This window comes from Entelurus aequoreus, linkage group LG23 (genome assembly GCF_033978785.1).
Source record: "Entelurus aequoreus isolate RoL-2023_Sb linkage group LG23, RoL_Eaeq_v1.1, whole genome shotgun sequence".
Taxonomy (NCBI): Eukaryota; Metazoa; Chordata; class Actinopteri; order Syngnathiformes; family Syngnathidae; genus Entelurus; species Entelurus aequoreus.
Window position 1 is genome coordinate 38,590,086 of NC_084753.1, and position 17,676 is coordinate 38,607,761.

Here is a 17,676-nt window from a genome sequence, read left to right on the forward strand (position 1 = left end):
GGGGGGCTTAGCCCCCAGGAGATGCACAGGATGCGAGCGAACGTAGCGCAAGAGCACAAAACTTCACAAACGGCTAACAAAGACTTAGAAATTATTCATTGTTATTATTATTAATTCAGTCGGTTTATTTTCAATCTGTGTTCAGTACAACAACAAACATGGGTTTGCACAGTGACATTTTGTTTACAGCATCAACAAGAAAAAATGACTTGCATGATCCTTCAAGATACACTGAAACACAATGAAAGTCATGGCATTAGCCTCTATTATTCATTCACAACATAGAGGCTAATGCCACCACTTTAGGTCACAATACAATAATTGTTTGTTCCCAAATATTTTGAAGTTGCACACATTACATTTTGGGCACATATGTGACTAAAATGGTTGTAAATTCAAGCCCTGGAAATATTACTTAATTACTTGAATTAAAGTAATATCTGGATCGGGATAATTTGGCTTATATGTAAAATATATATATATATATATATATATATATATATATATATATATATATATATATATATATATATATATATATATATATATATATATATATATATATATATATATATATATATATATATATATATATATATATATATATATATATATTATGCTAAGCCGTTAAGGAAATTAAATATATATGGAAGTCTGAATAGAAATGAGAAACGTTTATATATACTGTAAATAAGAAAGACTTAGAGTCCGTCTGCTGATCAGAAAAAGAGCCAAAGCTGTCAAAGAGCTGAGGGACCATCTTCAAAGTGCAATGCTGAAACAAATAATGCAAACAATAAAATGTAACTTCCAGGGCTTGAGATTAACGTAGTCCCGTCGTCCCGGGGCGGTAAAAAAAAATGCACGGGACGAAATGAAATGCTCCCCGGGACGATGGCTTTTAACCATTTTTTTTCTTTTTCTTTTTATGTATTTATTCATTTTACATTTTATATTAAATGTCTTGGTTTTTCCTCCCTCTGAAAATCCTATGAAATGTTTAACAAGCCATCCTATAATAATACAACATCTATTAATGTAACAATACAATAAAACATATATATTTAATTATGTTTTTTTTAAGTATTTTAACAATAGGCTAATGTATATTACTTTACATAGATTCTACAAGAAACAAAACTTAAAAACTAAATTGGTTATCCTGCAATTTGATTGGATGAATGCTGTGGGACGAAAACAACGTGGATGTAATTTGATTGGATGTTGTACTGACAGGCAGCGCACATGCTGACAGACACACACGTACACAATGAAAGATACGGAGCGCTCCTGAATAACTTTTTAATCTTTGGGTTTTGGGGAAAGTAGCAAGTCCTGTCAAGTCAAAAGGCTCAAGTCCAAGTGAAGTCACAAGTCATTGATGTTAAAGTCTAAGTCGAGTTACAAGTCTCTTTACATTTTGTCAAGTCGAGTCTAAAGTCATCAAATTCATGACTCGAGTTTGACTCAAGTCCAAGTCATGTGACTCGAGTCCACACCTCTGGTAATTTGTATTCCGTAGTCCAAATTAGGGCCTCTTCCCTACGAGGAGTGATCCAGCCCACCTGCGAATGTCAAACTAAGGGGCCTTATCTTATTATGTGCTCAAACTGAAATACTACTATTTACTTAAACTTGGTTCTTCGCTTTCTCCAAGGTGAATATAAACCTTCACCATAAGCAAAACATAATATGAGTTAATTAATTCACTTCAGTATCTAATGGTGCATCAGAATTGGTGTTTTGTAGGAAGAATGTTGTTCCTGTTTTGCATGGGCCTTGTGTGTCCTCACCCAGCCAGTCTCTGGTAAACAATGTCCCATCATGCTGACATCCACTGAATGTGAGGGCTCATAAAACACCACATAAACATACATAGGCCAGCCCCTGGGGTCGACTTCCCAAGGATGCTGAGTGTCTCCTATCTTGGGGAGTTGTGAAGAAGTTGTAACGGACAGGACACTGACGGCCAAGTGGGGGGTTTGATTGATTGATTGATTGAGAAGTTTATGGACATCTTAAAGAATTGAATCCATGATATGCTTTAAAAAGGCAAATGGATGGCACAAAAAGCCAAAAGGCTTGTTTCCATTGTGGTCCATTAAGTCAGTATTTTGGTGAGCAACAGGGCCCCAAAATTGTAAACTGACTGACACTGTGTAAGAGAGACTTGGCACCATCTGTGTCCTAATTGATACGATGACATTCAACAATTTTCAAGGTCCAACTTTTATTTCAGCCATGCCTTCTTCTCGTTAACAACAATGCCAAAAATAATGCTGTCAGAACTAATAAATAAGAAAAACAGAACTTACAATTAGTCTGACGTGACATAAAAGAAAACACATTGATTTCACATACATTATCAGAAAGAATCATACCTCATTGGCCTCACAAACTCCGAGGGAATAAAGTTTATTTTCAAGCCGAGACTCCATTAACCTCTTACATCGAATGCTTGCTGTCTCATGCTGCTTCCCTTATTCCGTCACATATTAATTGTCCCCCCAACAATGTGACCAAACTGGAACAAAAAATATGTCCCCCTCCAATTGACATGGGTTTTGTAACAAAAATAAAGTTAACATATACTTGCATGAATTAACCAAAGGAGATACATTTTTAATCACATTATATGTAAATATGAACTTATATTTATACATTGTATTTATTTACTCTAACCAACTATGAATTATATAACATATATACAATGTGCTTCTGTCAGCAGCTACACTTTTCCTAACTAAGAGTTTCCCGCTTGTCTCCAACCCTTCCTTCCCCCATGCATTCCTGAGCTAAGACAAAAGGTGTGTGCCTCACCCACATTCTCCTGTAAACAGACGGCCTTTGTCTTTTGAGGCTTCCAATAAATACTAAAAAAAAGGTATACTCTGAACATTTCTTATTAAATAGATAATTACATTGTAAAACAACAGACACGTTACTTTTGCTTGTCCTTATGTCCCTGCAAGATGATGTTACGTTTTGGACGCATGGCTGCAATGGTTGTGATCTCTCGGATGCAGAATTTTACACCAGTAAAACCAGCAAACCAGCAAAGCAGTAATTATAGTCTGCAAATTGTGTTGTTGTTGAATGATATTTATCTGATTTAAAGTTAGATACAGTTTATATACTTGCCTGTCTGTCTGTGTTGGCCCTGTGATGAGGTGGCGACTTGTCCAGGGTGTACTCCGCCTCCCGCACCCCCCGCGACCCCGAAAGGGACACGCGGTAGATAAATGGATGGATCCTTTGTTGCCGTGCTTTTTTGTGTAGACACCATGAAAACATACATTTAGAATGAATCATTCATTTCTTGCCCATCACTATGACTCTTTGGCCCCGCCCCTAAGTGACGCATGCGTGGAGGATATGCGCTTTGCAGCAAAGTCCTCCTTTACTCCACACACGCTTCTAAGCCTCGGCACATCTCCTCACATCGCTACTAACTACACTTTATTCATCCTCCGTGTCAGGATAAACTCCACTCGTCTCAGTCAACTTTGGAGATTATTAGGCCCGCTTAGCTTGCTAGTTGTTTTAGCGCGCTAGTTAGTTTAGCGTGCTAGTTAGCTTAGCGCGCTAGTTAGCTTAGCTTGTTAGCTGCTAACAAAGAGACGCGGATTTGATCAACACATCGCTTAGTTAAGATCAAGTGTGAGTGTTAAGTGTTGTGATTGTGTGAAAATGTGCGAACGAACGGTAGCAGAGTACAAAGAGGAACTTTCTCGGACAAAAGAAGAGAACAAGAGACTACGTCAACTACTGGACGCTGTTTTTAAGAAACCTCAAGTTGTGTTACACAGAACAGGTTTGTTTACTTCTTACTCTCACATGTTTATTAACTTTATATTTCATCATTAACATGAAAATGACGTGTTAGATTAATTTTGATTAATAGGTGTACTCAGACACATGATTGTTATTGTGTTATTAATGTGATTATCAGACAGCAGTCATTTCCATTAGATAATGTTCAAATATAGGTGATTTGGCACACTTGAAATTAAAATAACAAAAATAATGTTGTTTTTCACCAGATATGTACTAGTATTGTATATGTGGATGGGGGCCCTGCTTTGGAAATAATGTGTACCCCTTTCAGAGATCACATTTAGTTCCACTTCAAACATTTACATGATCCACAATGAGATGAGATGGTATAACGTGAACAGTTCTGGAACTTTCTAACTCGGGGGGAAAAAACGGGATCTCGTTGGAAGCGCGATGTATGAGCAGACGTCGTTTGGGTATAACAAAATGGTGTCTGCCAATGTAGTTTACAATGTCACTACGTCAGTAGTTGTCAAACTTTTATCACCAAGTACCACCTCAGAAAATACTTGGATCTCCAAGTACCACCATCATGAACAGCCTTAAAATACAGTAGCATAGTAGGCCTTAATTATTCATTAAAAACAAGGAATACACGTTATGTAACAAGTATATTTAATATTTTTAGTTACTGTAGCATTACACACAGTTTGATCAGTAACACTGTGATTGAATGTAGGAAAATAAAACACTGTACCACTAGGTGGTGCCCGATCGGTTCAGGAAGACATGATCAATGCACGCGTGCGCAAAGACAACGTCACTTCCTTTTTACTTGTTTTACGTCAGTTATGTTCCTGCATGTTGTCACTACCATAGTTTTCTTTTTGTAATCTTTATTTGAACAACAATGTCACATAAAAGATGACATGCTGATCATTTAAAAATTACGGAGCCCCTAAAGGGCCATGAGTACATTTTTTTTTTAGATATGTATCTGGTGCGCACCACTTAGTTTCTAGGATGCAGCTTCCTCAGTTGACCTCTGACCTGGTCCACAGAGATGACTAATGTCTGCTAGAGGTGGTGGAGGAGGTGGAGGAGGGTGCAGGCATGGCTGGGGGGGAGGCGTGTTGAGGGGAGAAGAAGAGGGGGTGGCTGCGATGAGGAGTGGGGGGTGGGGAGGACACGTGCTGGTTGAAGAAGTTCTTCAACTCATTGGCCCTCTCTATTGTCCCCCCTACTGCTCTGGTCTTTGTCTTGTGGCCTGTGATGGTTTTCACACCTTCCTAGACCTCCCTCATGTTGTTCTGCTGCAGCTTCTTCCTGTAGCTGTCCTTAGCCTTCCTCACCTCCCGCTGTGCTGCTCTCATTGCCTCCCTGTCTCCACTCCTGAAGGCAGCTTTCTTCTTGTTGAGGACAGCTTTAACCTCCTGTGTTACCCAGGGTTTGTTATTAAGGTAGCACCGAACAGTCTTAGCAGGGCAGGTCACGTCTACGCAGAAGTTGAGGTAATCCGTAAGACAGTGAGTCAGACCATCAATGTCCTCACCATGTGAAAACTGTGTACCATTTGTCTGTCACACAATGACATCACACTAAGACATTCAGTGACAGTTTTCCAGTGTTTATCAGTGATTTTTCTTTAGTTATTTAGAATTTTGGTACTGTAATAATCAGGGGTCCCCAAAATCCTGCCCGCGGAAAGTCCCAAGTTAAAAAAAATATTTATTTATTTATTTATTTATTTTATTTTTTTTAAAATTTGTGCTTACTAGTCCTTTGTCTACCGTCTCCTAGCCACTCAGGCAAATCATAGTCTAAAAATGCATTTTACCATCGATAACGTGACATGCAGCAAGTGCGCTCTTTAAGTCAATTAGTGCGCAAGGAATATATATATATATATATATATATATATATATATATATATATATATATATATATATATATATATATATATATATACACACACATATAGACACGTATACATATATACACATATATACACATATACATATATACACACATATAGACACATATAAATCTATACACATATACAGTACATATATATATATATACATGGACATATACATAGACATATGCATATATACACACACATATATACACATTTACATATACATATATACACACACACACACATTTACATATAATATATATATATATATATATAGCGCGGCCCCCAGCCAAATTGTTTTACCCAAATGTGGCCCTGGAGTCAAAAAGTTTGGGGAGCCCTGGTAATAACCTTTTAAACAAAGTGTTTGCGAGTAAAATATTCCGAAATTTGTAGGTATATTCTTGCTATCGTTTACATTTTCAGAATGTATAATATTGTTTTTTAGAGAAATGCTTTGACATTTTGTTATTATTGTTAATATTATCTGGAATACATTTTTGGCAGCAGCAAAGTGGTTTTAGCTCTAAAAAGGGTATTTCAACAAGTAAACAGTACAGTAGGTACTTGATTTATATATATGTAATGCTCATAAAGGTATTCTAGTAGAATATGCAGAGATACGATGTGTCAATATCAAAACATTACTTGAAATCAATTTTTGGCAGCAACAAAGTGGTCGTTTTGGTAGTTTTTAGCTTTGTAAAGGATATTTCAACAAGTAAACAGTACAGTAGGTACTTGATTTATATATATGTAATGCTCATAAGGGTATTGTAGTAGAATATGCAGAGATAAGATGTGTCAATATCAAAATATTACTTAAAATAATTTTTTGGCAGCAACAAATTGGCCATTTGGGTTGATAATTGTTCTAAAAAGGGTATTTCAACAAGTAAACAGTACAGTAGGTACTTGATTTTGATATATGTAATGCTCATAAGGGTATTCTAGTAAAATACGTGTGTGTAAATATGTGATGTGTAAATATCAAAATATTACGTCGAATCACTTTTTGTCAGGCAATATTAAAATTTATGACAATTTTACATAAATGAATACATCCACACACGTTGTACATATTTATTATGTGTAGTAAGAAATAACAGTTACAATTGTGTGTATCTTCCAAACAAGAAAGAGGTTTTATCACATCAACATGGGACTAACAACACTCCTTTAAATCTCATCAATACCACAGAAGAGGCAAACTGTCCTTTTCCGGGCATGATAAAGTCTTAAATAATGTCAAACACGTAGCGATACAATAACCAGGAAGATAAAGTGTTTGTCTTACACCTAGTAATCCGCTGTGGACACACCAGGACAAAAATGCAGGTTCAGCGAAGGAAATACATTTTTGGCAGGCATTCACATTTTGCCACAACATCCCTAAAGGGACATGGGGGAAAGTCCTAGTTGGAAATACAGCCCAATTAACTCCTGAACTGGCATTTTCACACAGACCTCAAACCATCCGCACGCATCCAATGCTTTCTGATGTGCAGGAGATACATATATAAAAAAAAGTGTGTCCCCATGTCCCTTTAGTGACTCCGTAAAAAATAAGTAAGTGGCTTGTTTAACAACAACAAAAATCAACATTTAAAAAATAAATCACATGATGGGAGTCAGTGGCGCCCCCTTATGTCATTCATTGCAATGACAGAAGAGTGAAAGTGATTGAAATTGTGGCCATGATACTCCCTGATTTTTTAAATCTACCCTTGTTCATGTTTATATTCTTGTTCCCTTTTACTCCTATGTAAGCTAGTTTTTATACAAAACATTAATAAAATATTCAAATATCACAGAATGTGACGTTTCAAAAGCACCTTTGTAAAAATAATTGTAAGTCCAGGAAGTGACGTAGTCTTCCGGTACCTATGGAGTAGTGACATTGACCACCACCACCGGAATATGTTTTATTTATTTCATGACAGCACGTCCCCTAAACGTTAAAACATCATGGACACGATTGAACACAGCATCCAGCAGTGGAAACGTGGCTTTCTTTACTATCAAGTTCCTATTTTTAATTGTTGAAATGAAATCAGCAGTGACGGGCTAGTTGTTTTGATAGCGGCTAAATTAGCATGTCGCGATATTTGTACATGGGATCACGTCTGCGCCGAGTGGATGCGCAGAGGGTTGAAACAGCGCTTGTGTCTTCTTCCTTACGTTTACTTGAACATCATTATCCAGCACCATCTGCTGGTCACATTGTGTACCACAGTCACTTGAACTGCATGTCATGACACCTACTAACTCGTATGTCACTCAAAAGTGCAGATTTTAACCATTGGAATCATTTCTATAGTTTGAAAACATCCAGCAGGCAGCATTTAAATGTTAATTATGTTGTATTATCCCCAGGTAGCAAAGTTAATTGCCTTTTTTGTGCTGTTTTGCAAGACCCGTGTCACGTGACTTCAAACTTGACACCTTATTGGCTGCTTCTGAGACAGGCTCCATGGTTTTAGTCTTTTAACGGAAGTGAGTCTTGCTTTTTGAAGCAGCACATTTTTCAGCACTGCATTTTTTTAACTGAATTTTTATGCACTGAATTTTCAACTAACTGTATCGTTTTGGATCGAAAAGCATTCTAAAAAAGATCATTCCTGAATCCAAATACACAAAAACAGGTACCAACAGGAAAGAAAAGTAGGTTTTGTATTATAGGATCCCAACCTAAGAGGGGTTTTGAGACAAGAAAACAATTAAAAGCCTTGAGATTAATATAAGAAAAGTCCAATTAAATCTCCATTTTTCTTTAAAAAACATTGAAATTAAGTGCCCTGGTTTAAGAGGACACATTTTAATGTCAGCAGCAACATGAAAATAACTGACCTTTAACTATGGTGTTTTTATAGGTGAACATTATTATAGGACATACACACAATAAACATTATTATAGGACAACACACAAACATGATTATAGGACATACACCCAATAAACATGATTATAGGACATACACACAAACAGGATTATAGGACATACACACAATAAACATTATTATAGGACATACACACAATAAACATGATTATAGGACATACACACAATAAACATGATTATAGGACATACACACAACATGATTATAGCACATACACACAATAAACATTATTATAGGACATACACACAATAAACATGATTATAGGGCAGACCTGGGCAATTATTTTGACTAATGTGCCAAATTTAGAGAAAGAAATGTACCGCTTAAAGGCCTACTGAAATGAATTTTTTTCATTTAAACGGGGATAGCAGATCCATTCTATGTGTCATACTTGATCATTTTGCGATATTGCCATATTTTTGCTGAAAGGATTTAGTAGAGAACATCGACGATAAAGATCCCAACTTTTGGTCGCTGATAAAAAAAAAGCCTTGCCTGTACCGGAAGTAGCGTGACGTCACAGGTTGAAAGGCTCCTCACATTTCCCCATTGTTTACAATGGAGCGAGAGCGATTCGGACCGAGAAAGCGACGATTACCCCATTAATTTGAGCGAGGATGAAAGATTTGTGGATGAGGAACATGAGAGTGAAGGAATAGAGTGCAGTGCAGGATGTATCTTTTTTCGCTCTGACTGTAACTTAGGTTCAAGGGCTCATTGGATTCCACACTTTCTCCTTTTTCTATTGTGGATCACGGATTTGTATTTTAAACCACCTCGGATACTATATCCTCTTGAAAATGAGAGTCGAGAACACGAAATGGACATTCACAGTGACTTTTATCCCCACGACAATACATCGACGAAACACTTTAGCTACGGAGCTAACGTGATAGCATCGGGCTTAACTGCATATAGAAACAAAAGAAATAAGCCCCTGACTAGAAGGATAGACAGAAAATCAACAATACTATTAAACCGTGGACATGTAACTACACGGTTAATGCTTTCCAGCCTGGCGAAGCTTAACAATGCTGTTGCTAACGACGCCATTGAAGCTAACTTAGCTACGGGACCTCACGGAGCTATGCTAAAAACATTAGCTATCCACCTACGCCAGCCCTCATCTGCTCATCAACACCCATGCTCACCTGCGTTCCAGCGATCAACGGTGCGACAAAAGACTTCACCCGATCACCGATGCGGTCGCCGGCTAGCGTCGGATAGCGCGTCTGCTATCCAAATCAAAGTCCTCCTGCTTGTGTTGCTGCAGCCAGCCGCTAATACACCGATCCCACCTACAACTTTCTTCTTTGCAGTCTTCATTGTTCATTAAACAAATTGCAAAAGATTCACCAACACAGATGTCCAGAATACTGTGGAATTTTGCGATGAAAACAGAGCTTTTTGTATTGGATACAATGTGTCCGAATACTTCCGTTTCAACGATTGACGTCACGCGCATACGTCATCATACATAGACGTTTTCAACCGGAAGTTCCCCGGGGAATTTAAAATTGCACTTTATAAGTTAACCCGGCCGTATTGGCATGTGTTGCAATGTTAAGATTTCATCATTGATATATAAACTATCAGACTGCGTGGTCGGTAGTAGTGGCTTTCAGTAGGCCTTTAAGTTGTTCAACAGTCCGGGGGTCTCCGTTGTGGTATTTTAGGCTTCATAATGCGCCACACATTTTCAATGGGAGACAGGTCTGGACTACAGGCAGGCCAGTCTAGTACCCGCACTCTTTTACTATGAAGCCACATTGATGTAACACATGGCTTGGCATTGTCTTGCTGAAATAAGCAGGGGCGTCCATGGTAAAGTTGCTTAAATGGCAACATATGTTGCTCCAAAACCTGTATGTACCTTTCAGCATTAATGGTGCCTTCACAGATGTGTAAGTTACCCATGTCTTGGGCACTAATACACCCCCATACCATCACGTATGCTGGCTTTTACACTTTGCGCCTATAACAATCCGGATGGTTCTTTTCCTCTTTGGTCCGGAGGACACGACGTCCACAGTTTCCAAAAATAATTTGAAATGTGGACTCGTCAGACAACAGAACACTTTTCCACTTCGTATCAGTCCATCTTAGATGAGCTCAGGCCCAGCGAAGCCGACGGCGTTTCTGGGTGTTGTTGATAAACGGTTTTCGCCTTGCATAGGAGAGTTTTAACTTGCACTTACAGATGTAGCGACCAACTGTAGTTACTGACAGTGGGTTTCTGAAGTGCCCATGTGGTGATATCCTTTACACACTGATGTGGCTTGTTGATGCAGTACAGCCTGATGGATGGAAGGTCACGGGCTTAGCTGCTTACGTGCAGTGATTTCTCCAGATTCTCTGAACCCTTTGATGATATTACGAAGCGTAGATGGTGAAATCCCTAAATTCCTTGCAATAGCTGGTTGAGAAAGGTTTTTCTTAAACTGTTCAACAATTTGCTCACGCATTTGTTGACAAAGTGGTGACCCTCGCCCCATCCTTGTTTGTGAATGACTGAGCATTTCATGGAAGCTACTTTTATACCCAATCATGGCACCCACCTGTTCCCAATTTGCCTGTTCACCTGTGGGATGTTCCAAATAAGTGTTTGATGAGCATTCCTCAACTTTATCAGTATTTATTGCCACCTTTCCCAACTTCTTTGTCACGTGTTGCTGGCATCAAATTCTATAGTTAATGATTATTTGCAACAAAAAAAAATGTTTATGAGTTTGAACATTAAATATGTTGTCTTTGTAGCATATTCAACTGAATATGGGTTGAAAATGATTTGCAAATCATTGTATTCCGTTTATATTTACATCTAACACAATTTCCCAACTCATATGGAAACGGGGTTTGTATATACAGTATATATATATATATAAATATACATATATACACTTGTTTTTTATTCATTAATTATTCATAATATCAACTTATCAGCTTTTTGTCATTACATGATGCCATGAATGTTTACATTTTGACAGAAGGAGGTATTTTTTTTTAAATTATTTATTTATGTTTTTAAGTTATGTACATGTATGTGTACATGTAGATGATGTATCAGGACAGATCCATTAAGAGTTTAAGCAGAAAAATGTCCCATAGAAATTAACTATACACAATAAAACATTGACAAAATGATGTGTCACATGAACAGCTTTTGAAGTAACACATTTGTGACATGACAAAAACACAATAAAAATCATGGCGTTTACTTTTTGATATTAATATAAAACTCAAAGCAGTTTGGCTAATGAAGATGAAGTCTAATAAACAAGCTTTGTTCTTCTCCAACAACGCCTCCTTAGTTCAGTGCAACAGTTTGGCCAACAAAAATAAAGACTAGTGACACCTCTCACATTGAATACACAATCTTCACAGCCAGTGTTCAATTCAATGAGACAACAAAACATTTGAGCTAGTATTGATGTTAATTGAACACTGATACAGTTTGCAGTTAAATAAAGGAGAAGTGAACATCCCAGGAGGAAAGGTGTAAAACAGTACTTGCAACGCGGTGCCTCCTTGTTTAAAGCGTCACCTTTATTGTTAGTTTTGAAGCCCAAATACCTCCATGTTGTACTTCACACCCTCATTATTAACCAGTAGAATTGTAGTTTTTTGCCTTTCTTCCTCTTCTAGATGTTATTGCTTGTATGCACTTTGTGTGTGCGCCTCGACCCTGTAGTCACTCAGATGAAAGAGCGGAAGTGGTGCTTTTCAAAGGTGGTGTCGTACCGATTTCAATTGATTGTAATGTATATAATGTAATGTATTGTGGCCAAACAGCTCCATTTTTGTTTCATCTGACATCACATGCACAAAGATAAGACCTTCTGGAGGAAAGTTCTGTGGTCACATAAAATAAAAACGGAGCTGTTTGGCCACAATACCCAGCAATATGTTCGGAGGAGAAAAGGTGAGACCTTGAATCCCAGGAACACCATCCCTACCGTCAAGCATGGTGGTGGTCGTATTATGCTCTGGGCCTGTTTTGCTGCCAATGGAACTGTTGCTTTAAATGGGACAATGAAAAAGGAGGATTACCTCCAAATTCTTCAGGACAACCTAAAATCATCAGCCCGGAGGTTGGGTCTTGGGTGCAGTTGGGTGTTCCAACAGGACAATGACCCCAAACACACGTCAAAAGTGGTCAAGGAATGTCTAAATCAGGCTAGAATGAAGGTTTTAAAATGGCCTTCCCAAAGCCGTGTGGACAATGCTGAAGAAACAAGTCTATGTCAGAAAACCAACACATTTAGCTGAACTGCACCAATTTTGTCAAGAGGAGTGGTCAAAAATTCAGGCAGAAGCTTGTGGATGGCAACCAAAAGCGCCTTATTGCAGGTAAACTTGCCAAGGGACATGTAAGCAAATATTAACATTGCTGTATGTATACTTTTGACCCAGCACATTTGCTCACATTTTCAGTAGACCCATAATAAATTCATAAAAGAAGCAAACTTCATGAATGTTTTAGTGACCAACAAGTATGTGCTCCAATCACTCTATCACAAAAAAAATAAGAGTTGTAGAAATGTTTGGAAACTCAAGACAGCCATGACATCATGTTCTTTACAAGTGTATGTAAACTTTTGATCGTGACTGTATATATGCATGTGTATATGTATATATATCCATCCATCCATCCATTTTCTACCGCTTATCCCTTTCGGAGTCGCGGGGGGTGCTGGAGCCTATCTCAGCTACATTTGGGTGGAAGGCGGGGTATGTATATATATATATATATACTGTATATTTATGTATATATGTTCAGTTTAACAGTCCAGTTGTGATTGATTGAATGTCCTGAGAATTATACTGGACATTCTTTTGTAATTGCCACAAAATAACGTGTAGTATTTTGTTAATTTGTTGCCAAAAATATTTTTAATTTATAGATATTTTCAAAGCAGAATATTGTCCTTAGGGCCCTCTGGCACCTCATGGGGGACCCGTAAAATCTGTGCCTCTTAAGACCTCACTGTTGGCTTTGTACGCTCATGTTACTTCTCAACTAGTCAAAGTTGATGCTAATCGACCTGTTTCTTCTCCTTTTTACTGAATGTGAAAGCAAAAGTGAGTCCACAAATAAACGAATCGTAAAGCAGAATCGAAAATTAAATCTGAATCTTATCTATTTCGATCCCAGCATGTGTTTGTCTTCTTGTGTCCAGCAGACGTCCGTGAAAAATATCGTCCACCTGAGCAGCAGGAGGGGTCCTCCAGTATGGAGCAGAAGAGGTCACAGCACCTCCACGTGAAAGAAGAGGAGCCATATTCCCCCCACTTTAAAGATGAAGAAAAACAGCGGCCGTCCCCGCACTTCATAGAGGAAGACAAGAGACACCTCATCAGTGTGAAGAGTGAAAGTGAGTTGTCAACTCAACACATGACAACAGAAGCTGATGGAGACCACTGTGGAGGATCACAAGCAGACAAGCTCTTAGCTCCACTATCAGATAGTGAGGACACAACGTCACACTCTCCTGACACTGATGATGAACACTCTAAAGATGATAAGACATGTCACACTGACAACACACACTTCACATGTTCTCACTGCGACAAAACTTTTAAATACCATTGTCGTCTGAAAAGCCACATGAGAAAACACACTGGAGAAAAACCTTTTCCTGCTCAGAATGTGGTAAAAGATTTTTAAGAAATCAAAGTTTAAAAGCACACATGAGAACACACACTGGAGAAAAACCTTTTTCATGTTCAATCTGCGGTAAAGATTTTACTCATAGGCAATATTTGAAAATACACAGTAGAGTACATACTGGAGAAAAACCTTTTCCTGCTCAGAATGTGGTAAAGGTTTTGTAAGAAATCAAAGTTTAAAAGTACACATGAGAACACACACTGGAGAAAAACCTTTTTTTTGTTCAATCTGCTGTAAAGATTTTACTCAAAAGCACCATTTCAAAGCACACATGATAATACACACTGGAGAAAAACCATACTCATGTTCAATCTGCAGTAAAGGTTTTACTCGAAGGGACCATTTCAAAAAACACATGAGAACACACACTGGAGAAAAACCTTTTTCATGTTCAATCTGCTGTAAAGATTTTACTCAAAAGCACCATTTCAAAGCACACATGGGAATACACACTGGAGAACAACCTTTTTCATGTTCAATCTGCAGTAAAGATTTTACTCGAAGGGACCATTTCAAAAAACACATGAGAACACACACTGGAGAAAAACCTTGTTCATGTTCAATCTGTGGTAAAGATTTTACTCATAAGCACAATTTCAAAGCACACATGAGAATACACACTGGAGAACAACTTTTTTCATGTTCAATCTGCGGTAAAGATTTTACTCAAAGGGACCATTTAAAAAAACACATGAGAACACACACTGGAGAAAAACATTTTTTATGTTCAATCTGCGGTAAAGATTTTACTCTAAAGAACCATTTCAAAGCACACATGAAAATACACACTGGAGAAAAACGTTTTTCATGTTCAGTATGTTGTAAAAGTTTTATACATAGACAGCATTTGAAAAGACACATGATAACACACACAGGAGAGAAAGTGTGGAGTTGCAGTGTGTGTGGTGAAAGATTCTCTTCTAAGTACCAGTGTAAGAAACACAAGTGTGCTGGTGAGAACAGCAGCAGCAAATGAAGATGCATGATTTGAAATAAACTGTCAAAACTTTCACTTTGACTTTCTAAGAACGTCAGCACGTAGATTCTAACATTTATAGATTAGATATTTTAGATTATTGCTTTTTTCAGTCAAGTACATGTTTTAATATACACTATAGTGTACTTTTATTTAAAAATGAACACAACACTTTGACTGTAAAGGTGAGAATAAACAGGACAAAACATGTTACAAATACTTTTTATGTGTATTGAGATATTGAGAAATAATTTTTAATTATTATTGATGTTATAGATGAACTCATTTATATGATGTACATATTTGTTTTACATTTGTTCAAAGCTTTTCTTTTGAGTACACATAAATCCCTCTTAGTTCATATTATGATTATGTGGATAACACCTTGAGATTCAAACGTCTGGATGATATGACAACTGTGGTTGATAACCTACTTGAATGTCTAACAGTTGAAATTTGTATGGAAAAAAGTAGAAATGTCATTATTAGTTGTATATACAGATCGCCAGGTACAAGCATTGAACAATTTACAGATTGGATGGAATGCCTGTTTTCAAAGGAGAGTAACGTTAGTAAAGCTGTCTTCATTTGTGGAGACTTTAATATTGACATGTTAAATCCCAGTAAAACTAAAGATATAGATCATTTCATTGACACAATGTACAGTATGAGTCTATATCCCAAAATCACAAGACCCAGTCGAATTACGTCTCACTCTGCCACTCTAATCGACAACATATTCACTAATGATATTGAGAATAAGACCGTAAGTGGGCTATTGATCAAAGATATCACTGACCACCTCCCAGTTTTTCTGATATTTAATAGAAACTACAGGACAAAAAAACTAGAAAAGCCAACCCAATACAGAAGAACGAGATCAGAGGAATCCAATAGTTCATTTAAACATGATTTACTGGAGCAGAATTGGGATGTAATTTATGAAAATGGTGATGTTAATAGTGCTTACAATATATTCTTGAGAATATTTAGGTCATTATATGATAAAAATTGCCCAATAAAAGAATGCACCAGTAGAAGAAAATATACCAATTGTCCTTGGATCACAAAGGGATTGCAAAATGCTTGCAAAAAGAAAAACACTCTTTACAGGGAATTTATAAGATTGAAAACAAAAGAAGCAGAAAATAAATATAAAAAATATAAAAACAAATTAACTCAACTTATAAGGTCAAATAAGAGAGATTATTATAAGAAATGGCTAGATGATAATAAAAACAATATCAAAGGAATATGGAATTTATTAAACAGTATTATAAGAAACAGTACCTCTTCAAATAACTGTCCAACGTATTTCACAAATGATGGTAAAGAAAATGATAATATTGAAGATGTGGCTAATGCCTTCAATAAATTATTTGTAAGTATTGGACCTGAACTTGCAGAAAAAATCCCAGATCCACGGACAACTGGTAAAAATATGGAGGGATTGTTGGAGAGAAATCCCAATTCTATGTTTTTAAATGCAGTGGGTGAAGAAGAAGTGTTGGATATTGTAAACAAATGTAAGAACAAAATGTCCACTGACTCCAATGACATTAGTATGGCGTTGGTGAAAAAGGTCATTACAGGGATATCAAAACCATTAACATATATCTGTAATTTGTCATTTCAAACCGGCGCATTTCCAAATGAAATGAAAATAGCTAAAGTTATACCTCTGTTTAAAACTGGGAGCAAACACCGCTTCACAAACTATAGACCCGTCTCTTTACTTCCACAATTCTCTAAAATATTAGAAAAACTATTCAATTACAGGTTAGATGCATTTATAGAAAAGCATAAATTACTCTCTGACTGTCAATATGGGTTTAGATCAAACAGATCTACATCAATGGCAATAGTTGAAACAGTAGAGGAAATCAAAAATGCCATAGAAAAGAAACAATATGCAATGGGAATATTTATTGATCTAAAAAAAGCATTTGACACAATTAACCATGATATATTAATCAATAAAATGGAAAAGTATGGAATCAGGGGAGTTGTATTAGATTGGCTTAAAAGTTACTTAAATAAGAGACAACAGTTTGTGAAGTTGGGGGATTGTTGTTCATCATGTTTGGATATTGCTTGTGGTGTCCCCCAGGGGTCAGTGTTGGGGCCAAAACTGTTCATCCTGTATATCAATGATATATGTAAAGTGTCTACATTATTGAAATTAGTGTTATTTGCTGATGACACTGATATTTTTTGTTCAGGGGATGACTTAAATCAATTGCAGGAAGTCATTATGGAAGAAATGAGTAAACTAAAAACTTGGTTTGACTATAATAAATTGTCATTAAACCTGACTAAGACTAAGTTAATGCTGTTTGGAAAGAGGACACGTGAAACAAGGGTGCAGATACAAATAGATGGGGTGGATATTGAAAGGGTTTTTTAAATAAAATTCCTTGGAGTTAAAATTGACGATCAA

The 17,676-nt window shown here is 37.0% G+C and overlaps 2 protein-coding genes across 2 annotated transcripts in view; both read left to right on the forward strand.

Annotated features, from left to right (window-relative positions):
- Positions 1-17,676, forward strand: part of LOC133640602 (gastrula zinc finger protein XlCGF57.1-like) — an 87,824-nt gene that overhangs the window by 11,085 nt on the left and 59,063 nt on the right. The gene's annotated exons all lie outside the window — the stretch shown is intronic.
- The window catches only part of LOC133640870 (gastrula zinc finger protein XlCGF8.2DB-like), an 8,544-nt gene continuing 4,690 nt past the window's right edge, over positions 13,823-17,676 (forward strand). The window contains exons 1-3 of the mRNA XM_062034554.1: positions 13,823-13,964; positions 14,237-14,326; positions 14,404-15,138. Of these exons, the coding sequence (XP_061890538.1) occupies positions 13,823-13,964; positions 14,237-14,326; positions 14,404-15,138 (967 nt within the window). The remainder of the gene's footprint in view (positions 13,965-14,236; positions 14,327-14,403; positions 15,139-17,676) is intronic.